Source organism: Cetorhinus maximus, chromosome 5, assembly GCF_964194155.1.
Source record: "Cetorhinus maximus chromosome 5, sCetMax3.hap1.1, whole genome shotgun sequence".
In the NCBI taxonomy this organism is placed as follows: Eukaryota; Metazoa; Chordata; class Chondrichthyes; order Lamniformes; family Cetorhinidae; genus Cetorhinus; species Cetorhinus maximus.
Window position 1 is genome coordinate 129,677,005 of NC_135883.1, and position 19,160 is coordinate 129,696,164.

The following is a 19,160-nucleotide window of genomic DNA, read 5'->3' on the forward strand; positions in this document are numbered from 1 at the left end:
ACAGAAGCATAAAACATTTAATAAAAGTTCATTAGCTGACTCCAGTGACTTTGTTCAGTAGCCCCTCCCCACATATCTAAACAAACAAATAAAAGTTAGGATCTATCATGCTGGGTTGCATCCTGGATCAGTGGTAAGCTCAGCTGGGGATCATAACATGTCATTGACTGTTGTAACACAGAAACGCAGAAAAGTCAATGCCTGAAATGCGGTAGTGTTACATCTGGTCAATTCCACAAGCTAATATATTTCAATCACTTAGTGCCACAAACATCTACCCAATTCTCCGCTAATTTTTTCGCACTTAAATGCCAATCTTTGTGTAAAGTAGTTATCCTGAAATTACACAGTGTGTGATCTGAGCTCTTATGCTATGATTGTACCCCTAGTCATCTGCTACATGAAACCCCACCAGAGTATGCAGTGTTGGAGAGGATACAGCATCTAATTAGCTTGGAGCTTGAATGCATTTATGCTATTCACGTCAGCTACTCCTTCTTGTTGCACATTCCACATTTTTAGCACTCTTAGGGTCAAAAGGTTTCTCCTGAACTTCCTACTGGATTTAGGAGTGACTTTCTTATATTTATGACCTATAGTTTTGGACACCACCGCAAGTGGAAACATTTTTCCCATCACAGCCCTTCATTATGTTAAAGCCCTCCATCAGGTCACCTCTTAGCCTTCTTATTTGTAGAGGAAAGAGCGACATCCTGTTCAGCCTTTCCTGATGAATTTATTCTCTCAGTTATGATATCATTCCTGTGAATCTTTTTCCTTGTCCATTGTCTCTATATCCCTTTCATAATATAGAAACCAGAACAGTAGTCCATGTGTGGTCCAACAAAGGTTCAATACAATATTAACGTAACTTCTCTGCTTCTCAGATCGATCCTTCTAGATTTTAACCCCAATGCTTGGTTTGCTTGTTTTTTTTTTGAACGGCCTTTCTTTTTCAATTACTTTATTGTTGTTGTTACTTCAGTGATTTGTTTATCAGTACGCTTAGATCCCTTTGCGCCTCTATTCCATTTAGACTCATATAAGTGAAGCAGTATGTGGCCTCCTTGTTATTCCTACCAAAATGCACCATCTCACACTTACCTATGTTGAAGTGCATTTTCCAATTACATGCCCATTCTGCAAGTTCATTAATGCCTTCTTGTATTTGATGCCTTCTTCCTTTGTGTTAACTACTCCCACTAATTTAGTGTTATATGTAAATTTTGAAATTGAACTTCCAATTCCCAATTCCAAATCATTAATGTAACTTGTGACTAACCGTGGTTCCAGCACCAATCCCCATGGAACGCCACTGCCCACCTTTTGCCAGTGAGTAGTTACCTTTCACCCCTACTCTTTTTTTTATTGTTTTGTAGCCAGTTTGCTATCCTGATTCCACCTTAGCTACGAGTCTATCCGTGTTGAAGACCTTTTGAAAATCTACTTTTATTACACCTGCCATGTTATTGTTTACTCTTTCTATTCTTTAAATGATTTGATATGATTGGTCAAGAATCTGGTTCCATTTTGCAATCCATGGGTGACTACTATTTCTTATATTTTCAGTTTTTAGATATTTTACTATTATATCTTTGAGTTAAGGTTCCATTATCCTTCCTGGCACTGATGTGAATCTAACTAGTCCACAGCTCCATGGACTTGTTCATTTCTCTATTTCAAAATATAGGAATAACACTAATTAACTGTTTTGGTTGGTGGAAGAATCAAGAGCTATAGAGGACACAGAGTTACGGTTATTAACAAAAGAGCCAAAGATGATAAGAGGAAAACCTTTTTAGGTAGCAAGTAGTTGTGAATTGGAATGCACTGTTTGAGTGGGTGGCGGAGGCAGGCTCAATCATTGCTTTCAGAAGGGAACTGGATAAACACCTGAAGGGAAAAAATAATGCAGGACTTCTGGGACAGAGTGGGGAGTGGGACTAACTAAGCTGCTTTGGTACAGAGCCAGCATGGGCATGACTGGCTGAGTGGCTGGCTTCCTTCTGATCTGTAACCATCTATGAACCTATGAAGTATCTCCCAAAACCAGGGCCTGAACTTTCAGCTCGGTGGGCAAGCGCGATAGGCAGGCCCGGGATCGGCCAGGAAACGGACCGCCGACCGGGGTTTCACAGTAGCTGGCCGATTAACGGCCAGCCAGTGTGAAACATGTGCTGAAAAGCTCAGTGTTGCTGGGGTAGGGGCGGGAAGAGGGTGGGTGGGTGATGAAGTCAATGCGGATGCGGGCCAGCGCTGACAGAAAGCTTCCTGAAGGCAGAGAGCTGAAGACCTGACACAGCAAAAATAAAGATTTCAAAAGCTGAAAAAAAAGTGGCCATGCATCGTAATCAGTCACCTGAAAACTTAGCTTATGAAAATGCTGTCCACAGACATTTATTTATATTTTCTTTCATCACGGAAGTCTCATCCACCTCGTGAATGAGGTTTGTTGAAAAATGCAAAGGTCGCCTGGCTGATTCGCCTGTCCGCCAACCGTAAGGTTGGTCGGGCTACGCAAAATGACAGACAATTGTGCCATTAATGGGCTTAAATGCCCTCTTAATTGTCAGCGGGCTTGCTTCCGACTTTCGTGCGCGCCCGCCAAGTGAAATATTGCGCGAGCGCTATCGCGCGATTTCACATCCGATCGGGTTGGGCACGCGCCCAACCGATCAGCGTAAAATTCTGCCCCAGATGTTTTGATGGTAAACTCCTCAGCAGCTGCCCAGCCAGGCAATGCAGGGGTGAATAAACTTGCCAGGGAGTAACAATTGGGAGTTTATTTTTTAAAAAGTCAATTTCTACTCAGAGTAGGATGTAATGACCATAATGAATTCTAAAGCATTCTAAACTCTGGCACTGATTGTTTGGATGCAAGTCATATGAAAAACTCCGCTAAATGCGAGCTCTCTCATTTATTAGTGTTTAATGAGAGGAGCAATAAGCTCTCAACAACACGTCAGAAAACAACCTGCTTTTGAAAAATATATATAAGGCTCAAAGGAATACAGGCAATATAAACAGAATTTGATGGAAAATATATGAATGGTAAGTAATGAGAACAATTTAATTTAAGCAATGGTTGTTGTTGCATCCTGTGCTTGCACTCTGGGCTGTTAAAAACAACACTTCAGTGACAGGAAGGCAATGATGCTTTAAAAAGTCATCTTGTGTTACTGCTGAATCTAGATACAAAGCATTTAATAAGTCAGGCTTCATGTTGCAGGTACTGACTAAATATTGGCCTGGATTTTACAGTTGTAATGATGGCAAGCTGTCAGCATTCTCCATCATTACACCAGTGAAACTGATAGCAACATGTGATATCCCAACATGTGCAGTTAAAGGTGCAAATAAGATCAGAAGAACTCAAGAACTAAGAGCAGGAGTAGGTCACTCGGTCTCTCGAGCCTGCTCTGCCATTCAGTTAAGATCATGGCTGATCTGATCGTGGCCTCAAATCCACTTTCCTGCCGGCCCCACCACCCCCGTAGCCTTAGACTGCCTTGTAGATCAAAAGTCTGTCTAACTCAGCCTTGAACATATTCAAAGGCCCAGACTCCGCTGTTCTCTGAGGTAGATTCCACAGATTAATGGCCCTCTAAGAGAAGAAATTCCTCTTCACTCCTGTATTAAATGGGACACCCTTTATTCTGAAACTTCCCCCTCATTCTGGATCACCCCCCTCGACGGTATCAAGTCCCCTCTTATATGTTTCAATAAGATCACCTCTCATTCTTCTAAACGCCAATGAGTATCAGCCGAACCTGCTCAAGCTTTTCTCATAAACAACTCCATTCATCACAGAAATCAATCCAATGAACCTTCTCTGAACTGTCTCCAATGCAAGTAAATCCCTCCTTAAATAAGGAGCCCAAAACCTTACACAATACTCTAGGTATTGTCTCAATAGTGCCCTAAACTGTTATAGGAAGACATCCCTACTTTTATACTCCACCCCTCTTGTAATAAATACTAACATTCCAGTTGTCTTCCTAATTATCTACTGTACCTGCATGCTAACTTCTTATGGTTCATGCATGAGGACACCCAGGTTCCTCTGTACCACAGCATACTGCAGTCTCTCTCCATTTAAATAATATTCTGCTTTCTGTTTCTTCCTGCCAAAGTGGACATCCTCACATTTTAACGCATTATGCTCCATCTGCCAAATTTTTGTCCACTTACTTAGCTTACCCATATCCCTTTGCAGACTCTTTGTATCCTCCTCACATCTTGCTTTCCTACCTAGCTTTGTTTCATCACAAATATGGCTACAATGCAGATGGTCTCTTCATCCAAGTCATTAATATAGATCATAAATAGTTGAGACCTCAGCATTGATCACGGTGGTATTCCAGTAATTAGTTTGCCATCTGAAATGACCCATTTAGTTATTTTTTTTCATTTGCAGGATGTGGGCGTCGCTGGCTAGGCCAGGATTTATTGCCCATCCCTAATTGTCCTCGAGAAGGCGGTGGTGAGCTGCCTTCTTGAACCGCTGCAGTCCCTGTGGAGTAAGTACACCCACAGTGCTGTAAGGGAGGGAGTTCCAGGAGTTTGACCCAGCGACAGTGAAGGAACAGCGATATATTTCATAGTCAGGGCGGTGAATGGTTTGCAGGGAAACTTCCATGTGGTGATGTTCCCGTGTATCTGCTGCCACTGTCCTTCCAGATGGTGATGGTTTTGGGGTTGGAAAGTGCTGCCTAAGAAGCCTTGGTGAGATTCTGCAGTGCATCTTGTAGATGGTACACACTGCTGCCACTGTTCGTCAGTGGTGAAGGGAGTGAATATCTGTGGAAGGGGTGCCAATCAAGCAGACTACTTTGTCCTGGATAGTATCAAGCTTCCTTAGTATTGTTAGAGCTGCACTCACCCAGGCAAGTGGAGAGTACTCCATCACACTCCTGACTTGTGCCTTGTAGATGGTGCACAGGCTTTGGGGAGTCAGGAGGTAAGTTACTTGCTGCAGGATTCCTGGCCTCTGACCTGCTCTTGTAGCCATAGTATTTATATGGCTAGTCCTGTTCAGTTTCTGGTCAATGTAATCCCCAGGATGTTGACAGTGGGGGATTCTGCGATGGTAATACCATTGAACGTCAAGAGGCGATGGTTAGATTTTCTCTTGTTGGAGTTGTTCATTGCCTGGCACTTCTGAGGCATGAATGTTACTTGCCACTTGTCAGCCCAAGCCTGGATATTGTCCAGGCCTTGCAGCATTTGGACATACAGGCATACAAACAAGGAACAGGAGTAGGCCATTCAGCCCCTTGAGCCTGCTCTGCCATTTAATAAGATCATGGCTGATCTGATAGCAACCTGAAATCTGCATCCCATCTATCCCTGATAACCTGTCACCCCCTTGCTTACCAAGGATCTGTCCACCTCTACCTTAAAAAATATTCAAAGACTCTGCTTCCACCACCTTTTCAGGAAGAGAGTTCCAAAGACTCACGACCCTCAGTGAAAAAATTTTGCCTCATTTCTGTTTTAAATGGACGACCTCTTATTTTTAAACAGTGACCCTAGTTTTAAATTCTCCCACAATTTTCAAATGGGATTTTAATCTGCATATTGGCTGGACCAATCAGATTGCAGGGGTTACATGGAAGACGAATTTGTAGAATGCATCAGGGATTGTTTCTTAGAGCAATACATTGCAGAACCTACCCAGGAACAAGCTATTTTAGATCTAGTAATGTGTAATGAGGCAGGATTAATAAGCAATCTCGTTTTTAAGGATCCTCTAGGGAGTAACGATCACAATCTGGCAGAATTTCAAATTCAGTTTGAGGCGAGCAACTCGGATCTCAAGCCAGTGTCCTCAACTTACATAAGGGCAATTTCAGAGGTACGAAGAAAGAGTTTGTCTAAAACAGGCTGGGAAGATAGACTAAGGGAAAGGTCAGTGGATGAACAGTGGCAGGCATTTAAGCAGGTTTCATAACGCTCAGCAAAAATTTATTCCAGTCAAAAAGGAGGACTCGATGAGAAGGATGAACCACCTGTGGTTAAAAAAGGTAGTCAAGGAGAGTATCCAATCAAAAACAAAGGCATACAAAGTGGCGAAAACTAGTGGTCGGCCAGAGGATTGGGAATTATTTTTAGGAACCAGCAGCAGATGACTAAAAAACCAATAGAGGGAGAAAATTGATTATGAAAGTAAACTAGTAAGAAATATAAAAACAAACAGCAAGCGCTTCTATGGGTATATGAAAAGAGAGTGGCTAAAGTGAGCGTGGGACTCTTGGAGGATGCGATTTAAAAATTGACAATGGGGATCAGGGAAATGGCAGATAATTTACACCAATATTTTGCATCAGTCTTCATGGTGGAGGACACTATAAACATTCCAAAGATATCAGATAAGCAAGGGGCTAATGGGAGGAAAGATCTTGTAACAGTCTCTATCACGAGGGGCAAAATATTTGAGAAACTAATGGGACTAAAGTCAGGCAAGTCGCCAGGACCTGATCCAAGGGTTTTAAAAGAAGTGGCTACAGAGATAGTGAAGGCATTGGTCAAAATGTTCCAGAATTCACTGGATTTTGGGAGGGTCCCAGCGGATGGGAAAAGGGGAGGGGGTGGCATGGTGGTATTGTCACTGGACTAGTATTCTAGAGACCCAGGGTAATGCTCTGGGGACCCAGATTCAGATCCCACCGTGGCAGAAATTTGAATTCAATAAAAATCTGGAATTAAAAGTCTGATGATGACCATGAAAACATTGTCGATTGTTGTAAAAACCCATCTGGTTCGCTAATGTCCTTTAGGGAAGGAAATCTGCCGTCCTTACCTGGTCTGGCCTACATGTGGCTGACTCTTAACTGCCCTCTGAACAAGGGCAATTAGGGATGGGCAATAAATGCTGGCCCAGCCAGTGATGCCCACATCCCATTAATGAATTTTAAAAAATGTGATGCCCCTGTTCAAGAAGGGAGGGAGACAAAAAGCAGGAAACAATAGGCCAGTCAGCCTAACATCTGTCGTTGGGAAAATGCTGGAGTCCATTATTAAGGAATATATAGCAGGACATTCAGAAAAGCTTAACGCAATCCAGTAGAGTCAACATGGTTTTGTGAAAGGGAAACCATGTTTGACAAATTTGCTAGAGCTCTTTGAGGATATAACAAGCAGAGTTGATAAAGGGGAACCGGTAGGTGTAGTGTATTTGGATTTCCCGAAGGCCACATAAAAAGGTTCCTGCACAAGGTAACAGCTCACGGTATTGGGGGTAATGTATTAGCGTGGATTGACGATTGGTTAACACACAGAAGATAGAGAGTTGGGATTGATGGGTCTTTTTCAGGTTGGATAGACATAACTAGTAGAATGCCACAAGGATCAGTCTAAGGGCCTCAATTATTTACTATCTATTTTAATGACGGAAGAGGGGGCAGAGTGCAATGTATCCAAATTTTCTGATGATACAAAAATAGGTGGGAGGGTATGTTGTGATGAGGACATAAGGAATCTGCAAGGGGATATAGACAGGTTGAGTGAATGGGCAAAAACTTGGCAGATGGAGTTTAATGTCGGAAAGTGTGAGGTCATGCACTTTGGTAGGAAGAATCAAAAGGCAGACTATTATTTAAATGGAGAGAGACTCCAAAAAAGAGCAGTAGAGAGAGAGATCTGGGTGTTCTTGGGCATGAAACACAAAAAGTTAGCATGCAGGTGCAGCAAGTAATTAAGAAGGCAAATGGAATTTTGGCCTGTATTGCTAGGGGGTTGGAGTTTAAAAATAGGGAAGTCTTGTTACAACTGTACACGGTGTTGGTGAGGCCGCACCTAGTGTACTGTGTACAGTTTTGGTCCCCGCATTTAAGAAGGGATATACTGGCATTGGAGGTAGTTCAAAAGAAATTCACTAGGTTGATTCCTGGGATGAAGGGGTTGACTTATCAAGAACGGCTAAACAGGTTAGGCCTTTATTCATTACAGTTTAGAAGAACGAGGGATGATCGGATTGAAACGTACAAGATTCTGAGGGGGCTTGACAGGGTAGATGTTGAGGAGATGTTTTCACTAGTGGGGGAGTCTTGAACTAGGGGGCATAGTCACAGAATAAGGGGACACTCATTTAAAACTGAGATGCGAAGGAATTTCTTCTCTCAGAGGGTAGTGAATGTCTGGAATTCTCTACCCCAGTGAGTTGTGGAGGCTAGATCACTGAAAGTATTTAAAGAGGAGGTAGATAGATTTTTGAAATATCGGGGAGTTGAGGGCTATGAGGAGCTGGCACGAAAGAGGAATTGAGGCCTGGGGCAGATCAGCCATGATCTTATTGATTGGGGAGGGGGTCAGGCTTGAGGGGCCGAATGGCCTACTCCTGCTCCTATTTCTTATGTTCTTATGTACAGGAGGAAACATCCTCTCCACTTCCACCCTGTCAAGACTTCTGAGGATCTTATATTTTTCAATCAAGTCACCGCTTACTCTTCTAAACTCCAGCGGATACAAGCCTAGTCTGTCCAACCTTTTCTCATAAGACAACCCAACCATTCCAGGTATTAGTCTGGTAAACCTTCTCTGAACTGCTTCCAACACACTTACATCCTTTCTTAAATGAGGTGACTAATACCATACACAGTACGCTAAATGTGGTCTCACCAATGCCCTGTGTAACTGAAGCATAACCTCCCTACTTTTGTATTGAGTTCCCCTCACAATAAATGATAACATTCTATTAGCTTTCCTAATTACTTGCATACTAGCCTTTTATGTTTCATGCACCAGGACATCCAGATCCCTCTGCACCTCAGAGCTCTACAATCTCTCACTATTTAGATAATATGCTTTTCTTTTATTCTTCCTGCCAAAGTGGACAATTTCACATTTTCCCACATTAAACTCCATCTGCCAGGTCTTTGTCTATTCACTAAACCCATCTATATCTGATTGTAGCCTCCTTATGTGCTCTTCATAACTTACTTTTCGACCTATCTTTGTGACATCAGCAAATTTGGCAAACATCCCTTCATCCAAGTCATTTATATAAATCGTAAACAATTGAGGTCCCAGCACTGATCTCTCTGCATGCCACTCATTACATCTTGCCAACCTGAAAAGGAGCCATTTATGCCTACTCTCTGCACCCTGTTAGCCAGACATGGACTGCTTCAGTATCTGAGGAGTCGTGAATGGTCCTGAACATTGTACAATCGTCAGCAAACATCCCCACTTCTGACCTTATGATGGTAGAAAGGTCATTGATGAAGCAGCTGAAGATGGTTGGGCCGAGGACACTACCCTGAGGAACTCCTGCAGTGATGTACCGCAATTGAGATGACTGACCTCCAACAACAGCAACCATCTTCTTTTATGCTAGCTATGACTCCAACCAGCGGAGAATTATCTCCTAGATTCCTAGTGACTCTAGTTTTGCTGAGGCTCCTTGGATGCCATACTCGGCCATATGCTGCCTTGATGTCAAGGGCAATCATTCACACCTCACCTCTGCAGTTCATCTCTTTTGTCCCTGTTTGAACTAAGGCTGTAATGAGGTCAGGAGCTGAGTGACCCTGGCGGAACCCAAACTGAGCGTCAGTAAGCAGGTTATTGCTAAGCAAGTGCCGCTTGATAGCACTATTGAAGACCCCTTCCATTACTTTACTAATAATGGAGAATAGATTGATGGGGCGGTAATGGGCCGGGTTGGATTTGTCCTGCTTCGTGTGTACAGGAAATACCTGGGCAATTTTCCACATAGCCGGGTAGATGCCAGTGTTGTAGCTGTACTGAAACAGCTTGGCTAGGGACGCGGCAAGTTCTGGAGCACAAGTCTTCAGTACTATTGCTGGAATATTGTCAAGGCCCATAGCCTTTGCACTATCCAGTGTCTTCAGCCGTTTCTTGATATCACGTGGAGTGAATCGAATTGGCTAAAGACTGGCATCTGTAAGGAGGTTGAGATGGATCATCCACTCGGTACTCCTAGCTGAAGATTGTTGAGAATGCTTCAGACTTATCATTTGCACTGATGGTGCTGGACTCCTCCATCATTGAGCATGGAGATATTTGTGGAGCCTCTTCCTCCAGTGACTTGTTGAATTGTCCACCACCATTCACGACTGAATGTGGCAGGATTGCAGAGCTTAGATCTGATCTGCTTGTAGTGGATTCACTTTGCTCTATCTATCATTTGCTGCTTATGCTGTTTGGCATACATGTAGTCCTGTGTTGTGGCTTCACCAGGTTGACACCGCATTTTTAGGTATGCCGGGTGCTGCTCCTGGCATGCCCTCTAACGCTCTTCATTGAACCAGGGTTGATCCCTTGGCTTGGTGGTAATGGTAGAGTGGAGGATATGCCGGGCCAAGAGGTTACACGTTGTGTTCGAGCACAATTCTGCTGTTGCTGATGGCCCACAGCGCCTCATGGTTGCCCAGTCTTGAGTTGCTAGATCTGTTTGAAATCTATCCCATTTAGCCCGGTGGTAAGTGCCACACAACATGATGGAGGGTATCCTCAATGTTAAGACAAGACTTCATCTCCAAAAGTGGTCATTCCTACCGAAACTGTCACTGAGAGATGCATCTGCGGCACGCAGGTTGGTGAGGATGGGGTCAAGTATGTTTTTCCCTCTTGTTGGTTCCCTCACCACCTGCCACAGACCCAGCCTAGCAGCTATGTCCTTTAGGACCCGGCCAGTTCGGTCAGTAGTGGTGCTACCAAGCCACTCTTGGTGATGGACATTGAACTCCGCCAGAGTACATTCTGCCCCCTTGCCACCTTCAGTGCTTCCTCTAAGTAGTGTTTAACGTGGAGGAGTACTGATTCATCAGCTGAGGGATGGCAGTACACGGTAATCAGCAGGAGGTTTCATTGCCCATGTTTGACCTAATGCCATGAGACTTCATGGGGTCCGGAGTCGATGCTGAAGACTCACTGGGCAACTCCCTCCTGACTGTATACCACTGTGCCGCCACCTCTGCTGGCCCTGTTTTGTCAGTGGGATAGGACATACCCAGGGACGGTGATGGTGGTGTCTGGGACATGATCTGAAAGGTATGATTCCATGAGGATGGCTATGTCAGGCGACGACTAGTCTATGAGACAGCTCTCCTAATTTTGGCACAAGCCCCTAGATGTTAGTAAGGAGGACTTTACAGGGTCAACAGAGCTGGGTTTGCCGTTGTCGTTTCCGGTGCCTAGGTCGATGCTGAGCGGTCCGTCCAATTTCATTCCTTTTTATTTACTTTGTAGCAGTTTGATACATCTGGATGAGATAGTTGATGCACTGGTTTTAATTTTCCAAAATTCCCTGGCTAGGATTTTCCCGTCGATAATTTGGGTGTGGGGCCCACTCGCTGATGGGAAAATGACGTGGGATGACGTTGATAATATTGCTGTGAACCCCCCGAAAATGTTATGCCTTGTTGTGAAGTGTAACTGGGTTTTGACAGTTTACTAAATCCTAACTCCTGAACAGCCTCTCTGGCCCTGGAAAACTAATTCTTCATTTGTTTAGTGTACTTTTTTCCCTTGTGAAAAACTGCACTTGTAGAGCTTCATTGCGACATCAGCCTTTTCAATATTGCAATTCAATAATTTCATCAATACATATATACTACATAGCTGAATCATGAAAATTTTACATCTACACTAGTGTAAGTGATTGTAAGCTGTTTCAGAAACTTAGTGATTAGTCAAGGCAGGTCACAATACACTTTTGACACACCATTGTTAACAAAATCTCAGTCTCACAAAGGCACACATTCCCATAATTTCATTTCATATTCCTTTATGGAGAAAAATGCAAGTTTTTACTGTGATAAATGTTAGCTATATGTACCATCCAGACACAAAATATAGGAGTCGGGTACTAATACATTGTAATATATTGAAATAAATATCAAAGAAAAGAACATGCAACTTGCAGATTAAATTATCTATTGGCTATATATTTACAGTTCAATTTGGTTGGCCTTAATTAAACCAAATATAACAGACAAGCCATTTTGAAATAAAAGAGCCTACAGCTGAACCGTTATTCTGCCTTTTCTCTTTGATGTGCCAACTGTGACCTTGCAATATTTCCGGTTTCAGTTAAAATTTCCTGGCTTATAGGTGCTGATTTAGAGTGACCTAAATTAACCTATGGAAGGATAAAAGTAAATGGATTATATTTACCAAAGGAAGCATTCAGTAGTTTTGATTAAATTTTGCCTAGGGATTAATTTTGCTGATGTCTGCATGTGTAAATCTGAAGCTGGGTCTTTAGTTCCATGTACAGTGTATGAATGAATAAACACAAAGATCCCTGCTCTGAATCAATGTCTGTCAGGAGATTTCTGAGAGAAACTTTTTTTTTTAATTACTGGACCCAGAATTGATTCCATTTAAAATTATATTTACAATTGAGATGAAGATGACTTGCTAAAATCAGAAAACTTTGGAAACATTCATTTTCCTTTCAAGTCATTTGCTAATTGTCTAAGACTATTTTAGTTAACTTGTAATATCTAAGTTGAGCAAGCGCAATCCCTCCCCACAGTTATCTATTTGTGTTTTACCACGTTCACTACTACTCTCCCTTAGCCTACTAATCAATCACAATTAGTTTCAAGGTGCTTATGCAACCCAAGCTGCTGGGTCACTGGTGCAGTTTAAATACAAAGATTTTGCAAATGAAAACTCGTGCAATTAATCTGCATTTCATTTATAGGCAGAGCAGTAGGATTAAAAAAAAAACAAAATCCATTCTCTTACCGATTTGAAGCTTGTCAATATGTGGTGTTAGCAATCCATCAGGGTAGATTTTGATCATTAAATAGATATTTGTACAGGTAAGCCCATCAACCTTTGGTTCTGCATTCAAGGATGGCAGCACAGGGGTATACGGCCTAACTACTTCTACATCTGGGAGAAGAGAAAATTGAAAGAGTAGTATAATAATATCACAAAACAAAAACAAAAATACCTGGAAAAACTCAGCAGGTCTGGCAGCATCTGCGGAGAGGAGCACAGTTAACGTTTTGAGTCCGAATGACCCTTCAACAGAACTAAGTAAAAATAGAAGAGAGGTGAAATAAGGTGAAATAATATCACATCCTGGTTGAGAAACTGAAGACAAAGATATTGTACTGGTCCAATTAGAACAAGCCACATAAACAATTATCCAGCAGGCATGGAGAAGACAAAATTTTATGTCACTGGGCCTTGGAGATTGGAGAGCAGGAAGTCCTAGATTCTTCTTTGTGCTTGGACAACAGTAGTGTGCACTGTACTTGTCCATGGTGTCTCTGTGTTGAGGGATAAGCAATGTCTATTCAGTATTCATAGTTCTGATTTTGTTTTATTCTTTCATGAGATGTGGGCATCACTGGCAAGGCCAGTGCTTGTTGCCCATCCCTCATTGCCCTTGAACTGCGTGGCTTGCTAGGACATTTCAGAAGGCAGTTAAGAGTCAATCACATTGTTGTGAGTCTGGAGTCGCACATAGGCCAGACCAAGTAAGGACAGCAGATTTCCTTTCCTAAAAGACATCAGTGAACCAAATGAGTTTTTACAACAATTGATGATAGTTTCGTTTAGCAGAGAGCTGGCATGGGCATGATGGGCCAAATGGTCTCCTTCTTTGCTGTAACCATTCTATGATTCCTTTACTGAGATTAGCTTCCAATTCCAGATTTTATTAATTGAATTTAAATTCCACCAACTATCGTGGTGGGATTTGAACCCATGGCCCCAGAGCATTAGCCTGGGCTTCTGGATTACTAGTTCAGTGACATTATCACTACACCACTGTCTCCTCCTAAATTGCTAACCAGTCCCTCCTGCTGGGATCACATGGATACCAGGTGAGGATATGTTTTGACTTGGCTGTGATCAGAGATTCAAACATTTAAAATAGGGGGTTAGGGAGGGTCACCACCCACAACATTACACCAGCATGACTCACGGCTGTTAGGAGATTAGGGCTAAGAGGAAAGAAATAAAAATATACTACTCTAGGCATGTAATCACAGCACTGCCCTGCTACAACTCAGTTATGCTAAGATCATGCACTTGTGAACTGATCACAACTCAACAGTATTGCCTTATTGATGGAAGTGGTTAGAAAACCTTCAACTTTGCTTGAGGAGGGCAGAAGACTTTAAAGTTGTTCATCATATATAGTGATAGAGTCTTAATAGGTTTTAATGTAATTTATAATGATTGCTTGCAAATAAAAGCAAAAATCATGAAACTTTTTTTACATGTAGAAGTTCCAAATGCAGCAAGACCTGGACAATATCCAGGCTTGAGCTGACAAGTGGCAAGTAACATTCACGCCACTCAAGTGCTAGGCAATGACCATCTCCAACAAGAGAGAATCTAACCTTTGCCCCTTGATGTTCAATGACATTACCATCACTGGTCAACACTTTCAACATCCTGAGGGTTACCATCAACCAGAAACTGAACTGGACTAGCAATATAAATACTGTGGCTACAAGAGCAAGTCAGAGGCTAGGAATCCTGCAGTGAGTAACTCACCTCCTGACTCCCCAAAGTCTGTCCACCAACTACAAGGCACAAGTCAGGAGTATAATTGAATGCTCCCCACTTGCCTGGATGAGTGAAGCTCCCACAACACTCAAGCTTGACATCGTCCAGGACAAAGCAGCCCACTTGATTGGCACCACATCCACAAACATTCACTCCCTCTACTACTGATGCACAGTGGCAGCAGTATGTACCATCTACAAAATGCACTGCAGGAATTCACCAAGGCTCCTTAGACAGCACCTTCCAAACCCACAACCACTCCCATCTAGAAGGACAAGGGCAGCAGATAGATAGGAACACCACCACCTGGAGGTTTCCCTCCAAGTCACTCACCATCCTGACTTGGAAATGAATTGCTGTTCCTTCACTGTCATTGGGTCAAAACCCTGGAACTCCCTTCCTAACAGCACTGTGGTGTACCTACATCACACGGACTGCAGCGGTTCAAGAAGGCAGCTCACCACCACCTTCTCAAAGGCAACAAGGGATGGGAAATAAATGCTGGCCTAGCCAGCAAAGCCCACTTTCTGTGAATGAATGAAAAAAACACAATTGCCAGGATTTTCCCCATGGCGATTTGGGGGCGGGGCCCGGTCGCCAAGGGGAAAATGACGCGGGATGACGTCGGGAGGAATCTCCGACATCATCCCGGGCCATTTAAATTTTTAGGAAGGTGGGCAGACAGCAAAATCAGCTGTCCATCCGCCGACCTGTCAATGGCCAATTGAGGCCATTGACAGGCTAGTTAAAGTACTTAAAGACCTGCCTGGCCAACCTTAAGGCTGGTGGGCAGGCCAGGAGCCCCAGCGGGCTTCTGATTATGCATGAAACCTCATCCACTGGCGGGATGAAGTTTCATGTCCGTTTTGTACAAAAATAATGAAGTTTCTCTGTTCTTTATTAACATGTCCCATCTCGTGTGACATTGTCACATGAGGAGGACATGTTAATAATTTTTTAATGGTCCTATTTTTAAAGTTTTTACCACTGTCAGTATTCTCCCTGAGACAGGACTTTGCCTCAGGGAGCAGTGCGCTCTTTCGTGTGCATGCGTAAAAGAGCACACTTTGACAGATGGGGAATACCTCCCCCCGTCCCCCAGCACAGGAAGCACACAGCGCTTCCTGTCGGGGATGCCGCCTTAATTGGCCCGCCCGCTTAAAATGACGACGGGCCCTGTTTCAGTGGCGGGGGTCGCCTGCCTGCCCACCGCCATCCAAGGGCAAGATTCTGCCCAATTTCCCTGCAGTGGAAAGCACAGGAATCCACATCCTAATGGCTCCTAGGTACATTTATGTTAATAGGAGGCCTAATAATCAAGGAACTATTTTGCACATAAACCTCCATGTTTAATCTTTGCCCCTTAGATTCCACAAAGTAGAATTACAAATGAGTTCTGCTTAATCAGGTAAATACATGTTTTGCTTTTAGTTTACATGCTCTCAGCAGTGATGAATATCTATAACTGTATGTTGTTGTACCTTGAATGCTACCTTTGAGATAAATGTGTTGTCCAACAGGAATTGTCAAATAACATCCAGGTGGTAGCTGAAAGCACAGCAATCTAGTGTCATGTGACACATCCATCTTTGATAGCAGGGTGCATTTCCGGTAAAAAAGATCTAAGGGTTGGGCGGGGGAAAAAACATAAAAAAAAAATAACAGAATTACTAATATTTACAACTTTGCTTTTTCCCTCTAATTTGCACAATTTTTGTCATATTGTTGCAACTGATTACTTGTTTATATAAAGCTCTATGTGATGATAATGCTTATCTATGTCCTTAACTTAATTGTCACAAACTGATGTCCAATACAATGGATAACTACCGTAACGTGTTATGGAAGATAGGTAGGGCAGTTTGTGTCATGTCATGCTATTTGATATTTAAAGTCTGTAGGCTTATTCACTACCAGTTAATGATTACAGTCCTCAAATTGGCAATGACAAAGAGGCTTGTTTGTGGGGAAGTTGACACGCTTCACAGTACTCAGCGACAGGGGTTGGCATAGGTCAGAGTCTTCTCTCCCATCAGTCACTTATCCATTTTGGCGCAACTTCGCTTGACTGCAGGAGCCCTTCTGTTGCAGGCCTGGAAGGTCTGAATCAATGTTGATATAATTGTCAGTGTTGAGGTAAACAGGAGGTCTTTTGGCACAGTAGGGTGTGTCCCTGCATCGGAGCCAGAAGCTCTGGGTTTAAGTCCCATTTCAGGGCTTGAGGGGCAAGGAAGGTGTGTTCATAACGCGGTTGAGTATCAATCTGCAGGTCCTTCCAGTGGCCCCCAATGGCAGGGGGTAAGAGTGGCTGAGATTCCTCGTCAGCCATGTGATGGAAAGAAAATTGGAGCCTCAACCATCACTATTCATAGCTCCAGACTATAACATGCATGTAATAGCAACTTGGATACTTTGGGGGAGGGGCTGGGTGGCTCAGTTGGCTGGACGGCAGGTGTGGATCAAACTGGTACCAACAGGACAGGGTTCGATCCCCATTCTCGCTGGGGTGCAATCGGGACCTGCTTCCTTGCCTACCCGTGGTAGAGATTGCAACACTGTGGGATGAGCTTGCCTTTGGACAGAGAACTGAGGAAGAAAGGAAGTGTTGAAGTAGAGTGTGATGTCATCCATTTCCTTGGCACCAATCAATGCTGGAGCCTGAATGGAAAGGGCTAGATTTCTTAAACTATTCTTGCATATCTTGCTCTGAATGTAGTGGAAAACAAGGTGAAACTATTCCTTACAGATGGCTGCAAAAGCTGAGAGAGATTTGCTGAGTTTTGACATCATGCTCATGCAACAAGCATTTTATTCATCAACGCACAGTACTTAAAGCCTTTGGCAGATATTTATACATATATATTTATCAATGCAAGCGATGTAATGCATAATTAGTATGAAGAGCAAGTCATACAAGCACAATCTAGCTAGGTGTCACCGGTGCTAAAATTCCAACCTGTGCAATCTTTTATTCCAGTGCTTCTATTTGATTTTTGCTTGCTTTATTTGCTCTCAACTAGTAAATTACTAGTCTGAATAAAACTAACTTCCATCAGAGTGTATTAGTGTTGGGTATATATAATGAGCATGCTACATAAAGTAAATTTCATATGTTACAAATATGGTCACCTGGGAAGCATAGAATTGGCCGTTTGGTGCTGCCACACAACCTAGCATATCTTTCACCTGGCTAACCTAGAAAGCACAGCCTGGGATGATGCAACCAACTTAATGATTGTAGGAAACAGAATAAGAATGAAAAAAGCTAGATCAGCAAATATTTGAAACTTTGCCTTCCTAACCTAAGTGACCGAGAGCTTTGGTGCCCATAGCAACAAGCAAAGATCTTTTAGCTGGGGCTAAAGCAACGGGCACAATAAAACAGCCCATAGGACTCCATACAAATGTGGGAGATGGAGACTATGTGCAGCACCATCTCTGGAACATCATGATGACATTTCTAAATATGCCCTATGCAATGGTTTCCGCAGAAGCTATCACGCCAGGCTATGCCCCTGTGGTTGTGTGGAGGATACAAGCATATGAGTTAAGAGCAGAAGTAGGCCACTCGGCCCCTCGAGCCTGCTCGGCCATTCAATTAGATCATGGCTGATCTGATTGTAACCTCAACTCTATATTCCTGTCTACCCCTGATAACCTTTCACCCCCTTGCTTATCAAAAATCTGCTTCCACCATCTTTTGAGGAAGGCTCATGACCCTCAGAGAAAAAAATTCTCCTCATCACTGTCTTAAATGGGCGGCCCCTGATTTTAAAGCAGTGACCCTTAGTTCTAGATTCTCCCACAAGAGGATGTGGAATAGAGAACCTAAACTGTATATCTTTCACTGAGATCACAAACGAAGAAAAGATTTCAAAAGAAAATAAATCTTTCAACATATAACTCAAATGATAAAAGTATACATATTCATACCTCCATCGGTATTCTTTTTGAATGAGTTATGATGTTCTAGAGGTTGTCCAAGATCACTCCATATTGCACTGTTAAGCTTTTTCAGGTGCAGTTCTATTTTTCCCACCTTACTGGCACAGTGCACTAAAAAAAATTGCAATTTACTTCTAATTAACAGGGTGTACATGAAATGGCGTTTAACATTAAATTCCTAATGCAACATGAAGCTGGAGCCAAAGTTGTAATTATCATAAACATATCTTCTTAATGAAGATGAACTTTAAGGTTAATTTTACATTAACAGAATATTGTGGGAAGTCCCTACCTAAATTTCTGCACGAGTTACGGGCAGAATAAAAGCAAAGTCTGCATCATGAATTCGGAAAATTGTCCTTGTATTTTGGGTGAACAATAGAACGTTTCTAAAATATATTGATATTTTATTGATGCATTTTGTGAGATTAGTATGAAGGTGATATTTAACGAGGTATTGATGTAAACAGGTAATTATCTTGCAAGGAACTAAGTGCAAAAATGTTATCATCTATCAATGAGAAATTCATCTACAATTATGAAAAACATCGAATGATAATTTCAGTATTTTCTGAAAGCAGGCGATTTTATTAAAATTCTACATACCAGAAACTACCTCTTGTACTTCATGACTTAGTTCTATATAAAAAAAGTCAAGGTCTTACGTTAGTATCAAAAAACATTTCAAAATATTTACAATTAAAGTAAAACAA

The 19,160-nt window shown here is 42.5% G+C and overlaps 1 protein-coding gene across 2 annotated transcripts in view; it reads right to left on the reverse strand.

The window, feature by feature from the left end:
- cyb5r4 (cytochrome b5 reductase 4) overlaps nucleotides 1-19,160 on the reverse strand; it is a 117,453-nt gene that overhangs the window by 40,806 nt on the left and 57,487 nt on the right. The window contains exons 9-12 of one of the 2 annotated variants that reach the window (XM_078542486.1): nucleotides 19,054-19,086; nucleotides 18,436-18,558; nucleotides 15,996-16,124; nucleotides 12,721-12,870 (exon numbers count right to left, since the gene is read on the reverse strand). In XM_078542486.1, coding sequence (XP_078398612.1) covers nucleotides 12,721-12,870; nucleotides 15,996-16,124; nucleotides 18,436-18,558; nucleotides 19,054-19,086 — 435 coding nt within the window. Of the gene's footprint in view, nucleotides 1-12,720; nucleotides 12,871-15,983; nucleotides 16,125-18,435; nucleotides 18,559-19,053; nucleotides 19,087-19,160 lie in introns of both variants that reach the window. The other variant, XM_078542485.1, reaches the window with a different exon arrangement.